Raw genomic sequence first — 14,810 nt, forward strand, 5'->3', positions numbered from 1 at the left:
AGTCGGGGTTCGAGGCAGGTGCTCCCGGGAACTCCTTTCCTGGCTCCCCTCTGCCAGGAGAGCAGGGACCATTCTGTCTGCCTGACGGGTTAGTACTCATTGAACTGTGCGCTCCTGCACACGTCCTGCGGGCCTCTCTGAAGGGCTGGCGCTCTCCCACCCTCCCAGGAAAACTCAGGGTCAGGCTCAGCATTATCCTTCGACAATTAACAGCACTAGCTCCCGAGGCCCAGCCTTCCTTCCCTCGGCTCCTGCTCTGCGGCACCTCCAGTAACGTCGCTCTCACAGCTCGGGCCCAACCCCCTCAAGCCTAGACGTTTAGTGCAGTCGTGTTTAAGAGCAGGGGTCCAGGAGTCAGAGAGGCCTGGGCTCGAGTCCCACCTCCTCCACTTATTAGCTTTTGGACGTTGGACAAGTTATGTCCATTAGTTCAACCATGACTTGATTGCCCTCTTTCGCTGGCTGTTCCAGGCTCTGGAGGTTGAGTCTAAGCAAGAGTGACATGGCCTGGTTCTCACGGACCTCATGTTCTCCCTAGGGAGTCAGACCATCAGCATATCAACAGGCAACAACTGGGAGAGAATTTCAGGGAGGGATATGTTATTGGAAAAGAGCAGGGAATGTGACTGAGCTGGTGAGGCAGGGGCCAGACACAGAGGTCAGGGATGATCTTGAAGAGGAAGTGACTTATAAGCTGAGATCTGCTCTGTGGGAAGGACGGGCCTCAAGAAGGGCCGGGCCACAGCAGTGCAAAGGCCCTGGGACAAGGGTGGGCCTGACCTGTTTGGAAAACAGAAAGATAAGGTTTCTTCATCTGGGAAAAATACGGCTGGTAAAAATACCCATCTCCTTGGGGTTGCTGTGAAGACTAAATGAGGTGAGTGTAGAGAGGACTTGGTAGCACGCCTGACAGTAAAGGTCAGCTATTTACTATTGTCCAGAGGATCACTGCTAGAGGGCACGGTCCAGCCTAACCCAGTCCTATCTCTGTGGAACACAGTCTCTTTTTCCTGATTTTGCTAATAGCACTTGTTGTTCCCTCTTTGTGGAATGCACGCCCACTCCTCCCCTCTCCCACCCCTTGCCTGGCAAACCACTAACGATGCTGGAACTCTCAGCCGAAATGACGGCCCTTCCTTCTCCACAGCCATGACCCTGACCCAGCAGGTCACATCCTGCATGAGACCCTGTGGCTGACAGAGAGACCCAGACCACTAACGTGAAGGCTCTGGAAGGGCCTGGCCCCCGCCTCCCATCTCACCTTGCTGCACACCCCCTCCCCCAGCTGCCCCAGCAGGGCCTTGGCAGGTGTGTGCCCTCCACCTGGGCCACCCTCCGCCTCGCCCTCATCCCTCAGGTCTGACCTCAGACGTTACCTCCCGACTCGCCGTCTCTGCACTGTAGCTTATAACACCCTGTTCTTTCCTTCAAATGTGCACCTCACATTGCGATTACAGATGTATTTGTGTCGACTATTTATGTCTGCCTCCCCACCAAAGATGGAAAGTTCCACAATAGGGGCTACATCTGTTTTGTTTCCCCACTAGAACTTGGAACCCTCTCAATAAGTATTTGCTGACAAATGTTCCCACCCTCTGCTGCTGTTCTTCCTGCTGCTCAGTCTGTCCTTGGCCTCCTTTGCTGGCTCCTCCCCTTCTACTTGGTCACTAGATGCTGTCACTTCTCAGGGCTTGACCCAGGCTCTCCTCTGCCGGTAGCTCCCTCCCTAAGGGACTGCACCCTAGCCCACAAGCCCATTGCCTTGGGTGACGCCCTAATGTATACCTCTAGCCCCGGGGACTTCTCTAACTGCAGACCTGCATCTTCAAGGCCCCCCCCCCGACACTTCCTCCTGGATGTTTCAAGGCATTTCAAACTCAGCACATCCCATGCTGAGCCATGACTGTCTCCCTGGACCTGAGTCGGTCTGGGGCCCCTCACCTCAGGGAAGAGCAGTCAGGCAGGATGAAAATCTCACAGTCAGTCTTGGTGATCCCTTCCCCTTCTTCCTCATATCCACCTTCCCCCAAGTCCTGTCGAGTTCACCCCCAAATATCACTCAGCTCATCGGCCTTTGCACACCCCACCTGCATCCCTTCCGCCCTCACGCTGAGTAGCTTCTGCCCTGTTTCCCTAACAGCAGCGCCTGTGCGCTCGCTCCAGTGTGTCCCCCACCAGCAGTGGTGGGGGTATTACAGAAAGGCAGATCTGATCATGTCACTCACCTACTTGAAACCCCTTCGTGGCTTCTCATGGCTCCCGGAATAAAGTCAATTCCCCTCCGTGGCCCTGCCAGCTCTGGTCCCGCCTCCCACTCCCTGCAATTCTGTTGATTGCTCTGTGGGATGGGAATCCATCCTGGGCTCAGGAAGGGAGCAGGGGAGGGAAAGCAGAGCTGTGGGGCTTTGGCAGGGTGACACGGACAGCACAGCCCTTGCTCTGATGTCGGATGGTCCAGGCTAGAGTCTAGGCTGGCCGAGGGCTGAGCAATGCTTCCAACAACCTACTCATAGAGCTAGGCTTTTCAAAGCCTCCTCCTTTCCCTCCTGTAGGCTCCTTTGTGTGGCTGCCAGGGAGGTGTGCAGGGCAGGTGTCTGAGTACAAACCCCAGTTCTTAAAATGCTCAGGGCTAACCTGATTTGGTCTTGTTACCTCTCTGGTTTCAACTTGACCATGCTCACCTCTCATCCTTTCTGTCCAGCTACGCTGGCTTCCCTGCCACTCCTCAGCGTCTGCAGGCACACTGGACTTACAGGCTCCGCTGGAACCCTCTCCCCCAGACAGTCCGCCACCTGCGCTCTCCTCTCCTCCAGGTGTCTGCTCAAAGGTCCCTTCTCAGGGGGCCTCACCTGGCCTCCCAGCCTACAGTCACGCCCCACCCTACACACTTCCTATCCCCTCCCCTTGCTCTATTTTTCTCTTTAGCACTTAGCACCGCGTAACAGACAATATATTCTACTTATTTATCTTGTTCATTGTCCATCTGCCCAGACTAGGATGTCAGCCTCATGAGGGCAGAGATTCTGTCAGCTTTTTCGTTTCTGGATCTCCAGCATCTAGAATAATACCTGCCACATAAATATGTCTTACAGAAATAAATAGACTTTTTCTTTTCTGCCCTCACTGGGTTGTGGGCTACATGCTAAGCATATCTCTTCAAAGCTAGAGATCTGTCTCAGACCTTTTTGGAGCTACCCCTTTCTCACCTGACCCACATCCAGTGCTGTATGGTGGTCCCTCCCCCTCACTGTTGGCTCTCATAATACTCATTACTGAATCCTCAGGACTGGATCACATTTCCGGGGTCTTTCTGGGATAAACCAAGTGCCTGAACACTGACGGTCATCATTAATTGATGCTGATATTCATTTATAATTATAGTTATTATCTGACATGTAAGGGTCCATTCTGCTCTGCAGTTCTGGCTGTAACTGCTGGACTTCTGGGGACGGAGTTGACATGGGCTGCGTGGGCCCATTTTCACAGAGGCTGCCCCTGGGAACACAGATATGCAGGCTTTGGCAAGTGGCAGAGCCCCTCAACAATTTTCTCCCTTTCCACTGGCTCTCACTCAAATTGTTTAAGAGCAGAAACGCTGGAAGGGGTTCCTGTGTTGTCTGGAAGAGTTGTTCTAGTGGTTCTTCTAGCCTGGGGCCTGTCCAGGTGAGTTGGGGCAGTGTAACCAAGAGATTGAAAATAGATAAGAGGGTTGGTGGAGCCTCCACCCTCAGCTGTGGCTAAGAACCAGGCCTTCCTCGAAGCGTCCTGAGGAGTCTCTAACCCCTGCCCTCAAGCCTCCACTGTGCCATGTGCCAGCTCTCTCCAGGTGACTCTGCCCCGGCCTTCCCCATGGACTTCCCAGGACTGGTGCTCAGAGCCCCTCAGAACTCGCTCTGCCCCAGCCTCTAGCCCCCAGACCCTACCAGGCCTTACCTGAGCCCCTGCTGGTCACTGCTCCCTGAGACATCTGACACCTTGGTGTTTCCAGGTCTTTGCTTGGGTGGTGGCAATGCCACCACTCACTGCAGGGCAGAGGAGGTCTCTCAGAGATGCCAGCCACATCTTCTTAATAGTCCTGTGACCCCTGGACAGGAGACCCTGACAGCTGTGTGACCACACAACCTGAGTGTCAGCCTGGATGCTGCCTTTCTACTCAAATCATTCTAGTGATTCCTCCAGCCAGGAAAACCTAGGGGTCAATATCAGTCAACTGATTTTCAGTCAAACACAAAAATTTTCTGGGCAGGAGGAGGCAGCGAGAAGGTCAGGCAGGAACGACCCTTGAAAGAACTTGGGGTACCAGCACAGACAGCCTTCACAGCCCGTGTAGTGCCCCTCCCCAGGACTGCTCACTCCTGACCCTTCCATCTGTCTGTCTGCATCAGAGCAAGCAGAGGAGTGGACATCAGCTGTCAGGTATACTGCTTCTCTCGGGCAGACTGGATATAAATCTTATCAGGGCTGGACCAAAGAGAAGGCCCTTGCCGCCCCAGAACACAGCAGCTTCCAGGCAAGCATTAAACAGCCTTGCATTCAGAGATGCAGCACTTTTCCCCCACTGCACCAGCTTTGGTTCGTCCAAAATGCAATAATGGAGACAAAAAACAAGGAAATGAATTAGAAGAGTGACAAAATACCCATTTTTCCTCTTTTTCCATTTGCTCCTTTTTCACCTTTTGGGCCCTGGAGACCAGGCTGTCCATCTGATCCGTTGTGTCCTGGTAACCCACCAATTCCTGGAGGTCCTGCATCAAAACACAGGAAATGGGAACATTTAAAAAAATCTTCACGGAAGTTAACATGATTTCCTTTAGCCAGTGAAACTGGCCAGGCATTGACACCTCTTCCAGATCTTCTCTGGCTTCTTCCTTTCCTTCTCTACCTTCCCTGCCCCCGCCTGCAGCAGTGACAGGTGGGGAATGGTGATAGCAAGTTCTCAAGTGGGAGGGAACAGGAGAGCTGGTGATTGGGGCAAAGAGAAGGAGGGGGACACAGTGATAGTCAAGGCTGCCTTCAGACTCTTCTTCCTTCCCTGCCTCAGTCCCTTCTGAGTGATCCTGGGGAGCCAGCCACCCATATCCTTCCCATGAACTTGGAAAATCCATGGGCTCTTACCTGCTGGGCCAGGTGGTCCTACAACAGAAAAAAAAATTTAGATGATAAACCACAGATGGAAGAAAGTCAAGCCAACACCACAACCCAAAAAACAAAGAGCACCTTCCCCCTCTTAAAACGTACTAATCATCTATGGGCCCTAAGGAACCATCCCATGCCTTTTATTTAGAACTCAGTATATTTGCCCAAAGATTCTTAAAAACAATTCAACAAAGACCCATTTGCCAATCAAAACCACTTTTGCTTAAATTCCAATGGACTAAGAATAATTTCTAAGTGGCTTCAATATAGACTCATAAATCAGTCATCTCTTAAGCAATCAACTTAATTAAATGAGGTTTGGTGACAATGTGGGTGGGCACTAGTGCAGCCCTGGCACAGGTAGGTGTCAGGAAGTGCTGCTTTTGCATGGCTGAGATCCAGCTGTCCCAGGAGCAGCCCCAAACACGCTCATCCAGCCAGCCTGTCTCCTCTAGGCCGCCAAGGGGAATTGAGAGCAGAAGCTGGTTTGCTTGGTCCCTATTTTGTTGCATAAAATAGCCTGAGAAAACTCAAGGGCCCAGATCAGGTAACAGACACCTTTCTTAGTGTGTAATTACCCAAGGATCTAAGGGGTTCATGTGAGTAATTTACACATAATCTAACACAATAATTTTGCTTCCACAAATAGTCTTAGTGTCAGTTATTCCATTTAAGCACTCGGACAAGCCAGTGAGGTCATAACATGAACAGTTGAGGGTCTTTTGTTTCTCCGGACCACATATAACAATCACCAATATTGGAGTGGGTAGGTCTTTCTAAAGATCCAAGCCTGTGACTCTTCAGAAAAACACCATTTATACTGATGAACCTAGTGGCAGGGCAGGAATAAAGATGCAGATGTAGAGAATGGACTTGAGGACACAGTGGGGGAAGGGTAAGCTGGGACAAAGTTAGAGAGTAGCACTGACATATACATACTACCAAATGTAAAATGGATGGCTAGTAGAAAGCTGCTGCATAGCACAGGGAGATCAGCTCGATGCTTTGTGATGACCTAGAGGGGTGGCATAGGGAGGGTGGGAGGGAAACGCCAAGAGGGAGGGGATATGGGGGTATATGTATACATATAGCTGATTCACTTTGTTGTACAGCAGAAACTAACACACACAACACTGAATAGCAGTTATACTCCAATAAAGATATATATATACACACACACATATATATATATATAGATAGATAGATAGATAGATATAGATCTATAAAAGAAAACCACCATTTACTAAGCACTTCTGTGTGCACCAAAATCTTCCTATAAGTAGAAATCTTGATTCTTGTGTCTGCTGTGTTTACGACCTATCTGAGGAAGGTGAATACTTTGAAACCACAACGAGATGAGGGAGCTACAGAGAAGCAAACCCCTACAGAGGTGCCGGGGAAGTCTGGGCACATGGCAGTCGGAGAAGGCTCTCAGAGAGAGTGAACCTTGAGCTGTGGCTCTGAAGACACAGTGGCCTGAGATGGCTGCAGGGGTGAGGGCTGGGCATCCCATGCAGGAGACCAGCTGGAGAAAAGGTACAGGGCGGGGAGCTTGCGTGATTCAGGGTGAGAGAAAGGAGGAAGAATGGCTCAGCTGGAGTGTGTAGAGACGAGGCTGAAGTGTATACTTGGCAGAGGGATGTGGGGCAGCAGCACTCGAAGACCAAGTGGAGGGGTGTAGACGGTATGTGCAAGGCAGTGCAGAGCTACAGTAGATTTCTTTTTTTTTTTTTTTTTTTTTTTTTTTTTGCGGTACGCGGCCCTCTCACTGTTGTGGCCTCTCCCATTGCGGAGCACAGGCTCTGGACGCGCAGGCTCAGCGGCCATGGCTCACGGGCCCAGCCGCTCCGCGGCATGTGGGATCTTCCCGGACCGGGGCACGAACCCGTGTCCCCTGCATCGGCAGGCGGACTCTTAACCACTGCGCTACCAGGGAAGCCCAACAGTAGATTCTTAAGCGGGGGGGGGGGGGGGATGACACTGAAATCAGCGTGTGTTTGATATCCTCTCTGTAGATGGATATGGAATAGAACTAGGGAATGAGATGAGAGAGAGAAAGAGACAGGGAAGGAAGGGGGTGGGGCAGGGAGAAAATATCCAGAGGATCTTTGTAGTTAAAGTTTGGGACAAGGTTGTGGATAAATGCGGTTGGTGACTGTAGAGTTCTAGAGGGAGCTAGACATTCGACAGGTATTTCCGCAGAAGAATGGGCAGGACGTGTCCATGTTTGATTGGGTAGGAAACAGCTGAGGAGGCCTCTCAGACGACTGAGCCTGGACACTGATGAGCCTATTTGACAGACATGAAAACTTTGGGAAGAATAAGTGTGTGAAGGTACGCTTTCAATACATACAGTCCTATGTTGGGCAAAAATGATTTGCTGAAAACGGCACGGCATTTTCTAGGGTCAGTGTAGCTTGTAGTCAGTGTGGTCAGTTTACCGCCAGATGGCGCACACATGCCCTGGTAAAAGGAGGTGATATGGCCCTTTGAGAGCTGTCAGAAGAAATCAATCAATCGTCAGTCCCGACTGCAGATGGAGCCAAATTCAGATGTGCAGATTGGTAGAAAACGGTAAACAAGCAAGAATCAACTGTATATAGTAGGTTTCAAGAGTTCTCAGGGAGGGATAAATTGGGAGATAGGGACTGACATATACACACTACTATATATAAAATAGATAACTAATAAGAAACTGCTGTATAGCACAGGGAACTCTACTCAATACTCTGTAATGATCTACATGGGAATAGAATCTAAAAAAGAGTGGATATATGTATTTGCATAACTGATTTACTTTGCTGTACAGCAGAAACTAACACAACATTGTAAATCAACTATACTCCAATAAAAATTAATTAAAAAGAAAAAGGACAGTCCAATAACCATTTCCATGCAGTGGAGTATTGGAGAGAGGTCCTGGCTGGAACTGTATACTTAGGACACATTAGTTATGGCCAAGGGTATCACTATGATGAAGTGTTTAGATCAGCGTTTCTTGACACTGACCTGAGATTCTTGATACCCTAAGGCTACAGTTTTTACACATTTGAGGCCACAAAATCAACTAGAATGCTTGTAAAAATGCAGATACCTAGGCCCCATCTGGAGATTCTGATTTGGTTTGGATTTAGAGTAAGGCCCAGGAACTGGCATTTTTACCAAGCACCACAGCTGTATGGGATGCAGGTGTTCCTGGGTCCCCTCGACCTGATGTGAAAATTTTCTGGGAAAAGAGTCAGTCCTTAAAGGGGCTCCTGTCCCTAGAAATATTGGAAGCTACTAGCCTTCAGGTAAGAGTGAAATGTCTGAGCCAAATTTGGGGATGTAGAGAGGGGGACACACCCCATCTGGAGGGAGACAGGTGATAGAAGAAGCACAAGGAAAGAGAGAGAGAGTGATCTGAAGATAGAGGAGGGAAGCCAGCAGGTCTCATGCCTTGAAGCTAGAGAATTTCAGAAGAGAAAGGATGACAAACGGTTCCAAAGAGCTCAGGAGCAGAGTGCTACAGTGATGATGACTGTCCCAATATCCCGGGATGCCAATTGAGCTGCTCACAGCCCCTTACACCCAGAAGAAGCCCCAAATATGAGTCATTATAATAACGTCAAATGTGTGCCTACTAGCTATTTAGCAAACCATCTTTCAGAATTTTTTTTAGCTCCTGACCCTTCTCCTCTTCTGGAATAACAGACCCTCTAGGAACACGTGTGGGCAGCCACATTCATGTTAACACTGTATGCAGGGCTGTTTCCTGGGCCTGCCAGCAGTGCAGCTACACAGGACTCCACGCTAAGAAGGGAGCTCCCTGCTTGGGTTTAAATGCTCTGCAGTTGCCGTTTGGACATTCTTAACCATTTTTTCTTTGAATTTGTGCTTTGTAAGTGAAGTCTGCTGGGACAGTGGACCATGGCCCAGGGGCTTTGAGTCTTGGTTTGTATGTGGCCCTGCCTCCTATCTCCTCCCTGCCTCCCCAGGACAGATTTCCCCTGCCTGCTCCTGTGCCCCTTGATGTGTCCTCCCCACTCCCTGCCCCATCAGTAACTGCTGCCACCTGCCACCCCAGTGGGGGCCCAGGCTCAAGGGCAGGGGAGGCTAGGGTTGGGTGTGTGCCCTGAGTGCTTTTGTCCCAGGGGGCCCCTGTGCCTGTGAGGGTCTGTACTCATGTAGTGAGTAGCCCATGCCTCAAGGAGTACGACATTAAGTAGCAAATAAAAAAGCCCCACCATGGCAGGTCAAGAGAGGTTGTGGAAGAAAGGAAAAAGCCTTTTTCCTGCTTCATGAACAAGGGACCCTGCATTTTCATTTTACACTGGGCCCTGCAAATGGCTCTGATTACCCCACCCAACACTCTTAGCTGGAGTTGATTAGAATTGGGTAGATGCGTGATAGGAGCTGAACCACTTAGATTTTTTTCTCCTTGCAATCTAAAGTTGACCCACAATGCCCCTACTTATGTAAAGTAGAGGTCTGTGGATGGCCATGCACAGTGAAAAATGTCAGTCTGCAGAGAGAAGAAAATGAAGGAGAGAGAAGCAGAGATGAGGGACTGGGTGTCTGCTAGAGAGTCAGAAAGGCTGAGACAGGAGCTGTATGGGTTCCCAGTGGCTTTCCAGTTCCTGGCTCCAGCTCCCTGGGTCAGGCTGCTTCCCCTGCCCTCCTGGTCTGTCTGTGAGATACCCTTCTGTCTCATGAGGCAGGCTTTGTTTTCACCAGACTGGGTTTCATTGTCATCTTCCTGGACCCACAGACAGATTGCGTTTCCCTGCCTTCCTTCCATGGTGGGGGTGGGGAAGTGAGATACCTCCAGGCCTGACCTTTTAAAGTACCCAATGGGTACCATCCTTTGTTCCCCTCTCTTCCCTTGGGAGTGACCTTGGCACCTGGTGCTCAGATGATGGAGCTACAAGACGGCAGCACTTGGATCTCTGAGTCCTCAGAACTGCCTAGGAGAGTCATCCAAATTTCGCTGGACTTTGTGGTATGGGAAATAAGCCTTTGCTGTGTTAAGCCGCTGAGATTTTAAGGTTTAATTGTTACCAGAGCATGACCAAACCTAGCTTGACAAATACATCCCTCTATCTTTTTAATAATTTATAACCTCTCACCTGCTTTCCCTCAGATAAGCTCTAATGGGCTCCTGATACAAGCAAACAGTAGAATCTTAATCGAGACAGGATATATAGGCACCAGAGTTATGGGGAGTGAATAATAAAGAAGTGTAAGTCTCACTTCCTGTCTTCAAGGGCAGGTGCTGGCCAGTGGCTAATGCTACAGGCTTCTGGAAAACCTGACTCCTTGGATGCTCCCACCACAGTCATTCCAAGTCATAGGAGAAGACACTTATCTCAAATTTCCTTTTAGTGGCCTCCCTTTTCAACCTGGGATGGTGTCAGAACTGATGCTGCCTGATCCAAGTGACCTGCTTAGCACAGCAATGACCACAGAGGAAGTGGCTACACATTTCCCAAAGCCTTGCTGATAGAGGAAAAAAAGAAGACAAAAAATCCAAATAGGTTTATCATTGCAACAAAAAGAATAAAATACATAGGAATAAACCTACCTAAGGGGACAAAAGACCTATATGCAGAAAACTATAAGACACTGATGAAAGAAATTAAAGATGATACCAACAGATGGAGAGATATACCATGTTCTTGGATTGAAGAATCAACATTGTGAAAATGACTATACTGCTGAAAGCAATCTACAGATTCAATGTAATCCCTATCAAACTACCAATGGCATTTTTCACAGAACTAGAACAAAAAATTTCACAGTTTGTATGGAAACACAAAAGACTCTGAATAGCCAAAGCAATCTTGAGAAAGAAAAACGGAGCTGGAGGAATCAGGTTCCCTGACTTCAAACTATAGTACAAAGCTACAGTAATCAAAACAGTATGATACTGGCACAAAAACAGAAATATAGATCAATGGAACAGGATAGAAAGCCCAGAGATAAACCCACGCACATATGGTCACCTTATCTTTGATAAAGGCCCAGAGATAAACCCATGCACATATGGTCACCTTATCTTTGATAAAGGAGGCAAGAATAAACAATGGAGAAAAGACAGCCTCTTCAATAATTGGTGCTGGGTAAACTGGACAGCTACATGTAAAAGAATAAAATTAGAACACTTCCTAACACCATACACAAAAATAAACTCAAAATGGATTAAAGACCTAAATGTAAGGCCAGACACTATCAAACTCTTAGAGGAAAACACAGGCAGAACACTCAATGACATAAATCACAGCAAGGTCCTTTTTGACCCACCTCCCAGAGAAATGGAAATAAAAACAAAAATAAACAAATGAGACCTAATGAAACTTAAAAGCTTTTGCACAGTGAAGGAAAACATAAACAAGATGAAAAGACAAACCTAGAATGGGAGAAAATATTTGCAAATGAAGCAACTGACAAAGGATTAATCTCCACAATATACAAGCAGCTCATGCAACTCAATATCAAGAAAACAAACAACCCAATCCAAAAATGGGTGGAAGACCTAAATAGACACTTCTCCAAAGAAGATATACAGATTGCCAACAAACACTTGAAAGGATGCTCAACATCACTAATCATTAAAGAAATGCAAATCAAAACCACAATGAGGTGTCACCTCACACCAGTCAGAATGGCCATCACCAAAAATCTACAAACAATAAATGCTGGAGAGGGTGTGGAGAAAAGGGAACCCTCTTACAGTGTTGGTGGGAATGTAAATTGATACAGCCACTATGGAGAACAGTATGGAGGTTCCTTAAAAAACTAAAAATAGAACTACCATATGACCCAGCAATACCCTGAGAAAACCAGAATTCAAAAAGAGTCATGTACCACAATGTTCGTTGCAGCACTATTTACCGTAGTCAGGACATGGAAGCAACCGAAGTATCCATCATTGGATGAATGGATAAAGAAGATGTGGCACATATATACAATGGAATATTACTCAGCCATGAAAAGAAGTGAAACTGAGTTATTTATAGTAAGGTGGATGGACCTAGAGTCTGTCATATAGAGTGAAGTAAGTCAGAAAGAAAAACAAATACCGTATGCTAACACATATATATGGAATCTAAAAATAAATGGTTCTGACGAACCTAGTGGCGGGACAGAAATAAAGATGTAGATGTAGATAATGGACTTGAGGACATGGGGAGGGGGAAGGGCAAGCTGGGACGAAGTGAGAGAGTAGCATTGACATATATACAATACCAAGTGTAAAATAGATAGATAGTGGGAAGCAGCTGCAAAGCACAGGGAGATCAGTTCGGTGCTTTGTGACCACCTAGAGGGGTGGGATAGGGAGGGTGGGAGGAAGACACAACAGGGACAGTATATGGAGATATATGTATACGTATAGCTGATTCACTTTGTTATACAGCAGAAACTAACACAATATTGTAAAGCAATTATACTCCAATAATGATGTTAAAAAAAAAAGAAAGTAAGTAAGGCCTGGGTCTGCTGCCATAGGAAGAGGTAGTGAAAGATGCAACTTCATAAACCTGGTATTTCCAGGCCTGGAACACCTCCGAGGTCTGTAGACTTGACTCTTCCTTACTCCTGCTCCCAGCAAGGACTCCCTGGGCCTCAGGATTCATGCCAGCCACAGCTTCAGTGCCAGAGAGGAGCTCTGGCCAGAGTGGGGGTGGTCCCCTCTTTCCCTTGGGAGGCAGGCATGCTTGGCTTTCCTTAAGGGATGGCCTGACAGGGTCCAAGCCCGATTCCACATTTGGAGCCCGAATCCACCAACACTAAAACAACTTGCTAGCTTGCTCAGTGAGGCCAGTTGAGTGAAAACATCATCAGCTACACTAGCTGTTCTGAGAATGGCCTATCCATTTGTTTACCAAAGGTTGAACTGTCTACAGCTTTGAGGCCTCAGTTCCCACCCTCTGTGTGCTGGTCCATCCTCTGCAACCACCCCTGCTGCCAGCTATTCTGCCAGTCCCAGGGCACCTGACGTGGGAAAGTATGTATCTTTCCTCATATGCTCCCATTAAACTGAAGCTTTGGTCCAATCTCATTTATTTGGTGCATTTCAACTTTGGATTATGACCATGGCAACCTTAAAAATTAGTACAGTAGGGATAGCAAATAAGTTTTTTTGTTTTTAATTTTATTTTTTTTCGCCGCGTTGGGTCTTAGTTGCAGCACGCGGGAACTTTGTTGAGGTATGCGGGCTCTTTGTTGCGGTACATGGGCTTCTCTCTAGTTGTGGTGTGTGGGTTTTCTCTCTCTAGTTGTGGCATGTGGGTTTTCTCTTCTTTAGCTGTGGCGCACAGGCTCCAGGGCACGTGGGTGGGTTCCAGAGTGCGTTGGCTCTGTAGTTTGCAGCACACGGGCTCTCTAGTTGTGGCATGTGAGCTCAGTAGTTGTGGTGCATGGGCTTAGTTGCCCCGTGGCATGTGGGATCTTAGTTCCCTGACCAGGAATCGAACCCGTGTCCCCTGCACTGGAAGGCGGATGCTTTACCACTGGACCATGAGGGAAGTTCCAGCAAATAGGTTTTATTTCAAGTGCCAATTCTAATCAATTAGTACAACTTTCTGCAACACCAGAAAAGAATGACCTGAGACCTGAGGCCATGCTTGGCAACAACTGTGATCCACTATTGATGTCTGCCTGGAAATAGGATAAGAAGTGTTATCACTGGGTTGGAGTCTCGTGGCTGCAAGGAGAATGGGCACTGTGGATTTCAAGCAACTCTGTTGCAACAAGCAGTTCAGCAATATTATGGTTTAGAGATTTTCCAACAAGTCCCTATGTGGAGGCCACTGGAGGTGAAGAATTACCCAAGACCTGCCTTCTTCAAGATACCTGCTCTTCCAGAAGATATGCTTCTGGGGTCCCAAGGAAACCTGGGCTCAGGGGTAAGATGTATCCAGAAAACCACATGTTATTTGACAAACTCTGCACTAGCAAAAACCCCAGACTACTCTAGCTAGTGAACTGCCCTCACTATTCACCTGAGATGTCACCAGCTGCACAAAACTACACGGCATCTGTCTTTGTCCCCAGAGCAACCACAGCTGAGTCCTGGGAAAGGGACAGGAATGGGGTTTCATGGTCACAGCTGGACTAGCCTCAAGTCACATGCACCTGCTTTTTTAAAGATGAATCTAGTGTGGAGCTAGATCTTGTTCTCAGGCCCCAAGCCCAGGGTCTGCCCTGGCAATCCTTCCTGAAGGCATTTTCTGGGAGCTCTGGACCAAGGCTCTCTTCCCCTCTCCCCGAAGTTCCCCAATTCAGTCCTGGGTCCTGTCACCTCCCCGCCCCCAATCCAGGCAGCTTGGCCTATCCCTAGGTACCTCCTTGCCTTTCAACTTGTACTTTTCACACCTAAGTTTTAATTGAAGGGATTTCTATGTAAAAGGAGGCCCAGGGCTTCCCTGATGGCGCAGTGGTTGAACGTCCGCCTGCCGATGCAGGGGACACGGGTTCGTGCCCCGGTCCGGGAAGATCCCACATGCCGCGGAGCGGCTTGGCCCGTGAGTCATGGCCGCTGAGCTTGTGCGTCCGGAGCCTGTGTTCCGCAACGGGAGAGGCCCCAACAGTGAGAGGCCCGCATACCGCAAAAAAAAAAAAAAAAAAAAAAAAAAGGAGGCCCAATTTCAAGCTACCATGAAAAATGAAGGGGCTGGCATTTGAAAAGCATT

At 48.3% G+C, this 14,810-nt stretch overlaps 1 protein-coding gene across 1 annotated transcript in view; it reads right to left on the reverse strand.

The window, feature by feature from the left end:
* GLDN (gliomedin) overlaps positions 1–14,810 on the reverse strand; it is a gene marked incomplete at its 3' end in the record, with an annotated part of 66,295 nt that overhangs the window by 15,838 nt on the left and 35,647 nt on the right. Inside the window, exons 3-4 of the mRNA XM_079700424.1 lie at positions 5,116–5,133; positions 4,638–4,745 (exon numbers count right to left, since the gene is read on the reverse strand). Coding sequence (XP_079556550.1) covers positions 4,638–4,745; positions 5,116–5,133 — 126 coding nt within the window. The remainder of the gene's footprint in view (positions 1–4,637; positions 4,746–5,115; positions 5,134–14,810) is intronic.

This window comes from Hyperoodon ampullatus, assembly GCF_949752795.1.
Source record: "Hyperoodon ampullatus genome assembly, chromosome: 3".
Classification (NCBI taxonomy): Eukaryota; Metazoa; Chordata; class Mammalia; order Artiodactyla; family Ziphiidae; genus Hyperoodon; species Hyperoodon ampullatus.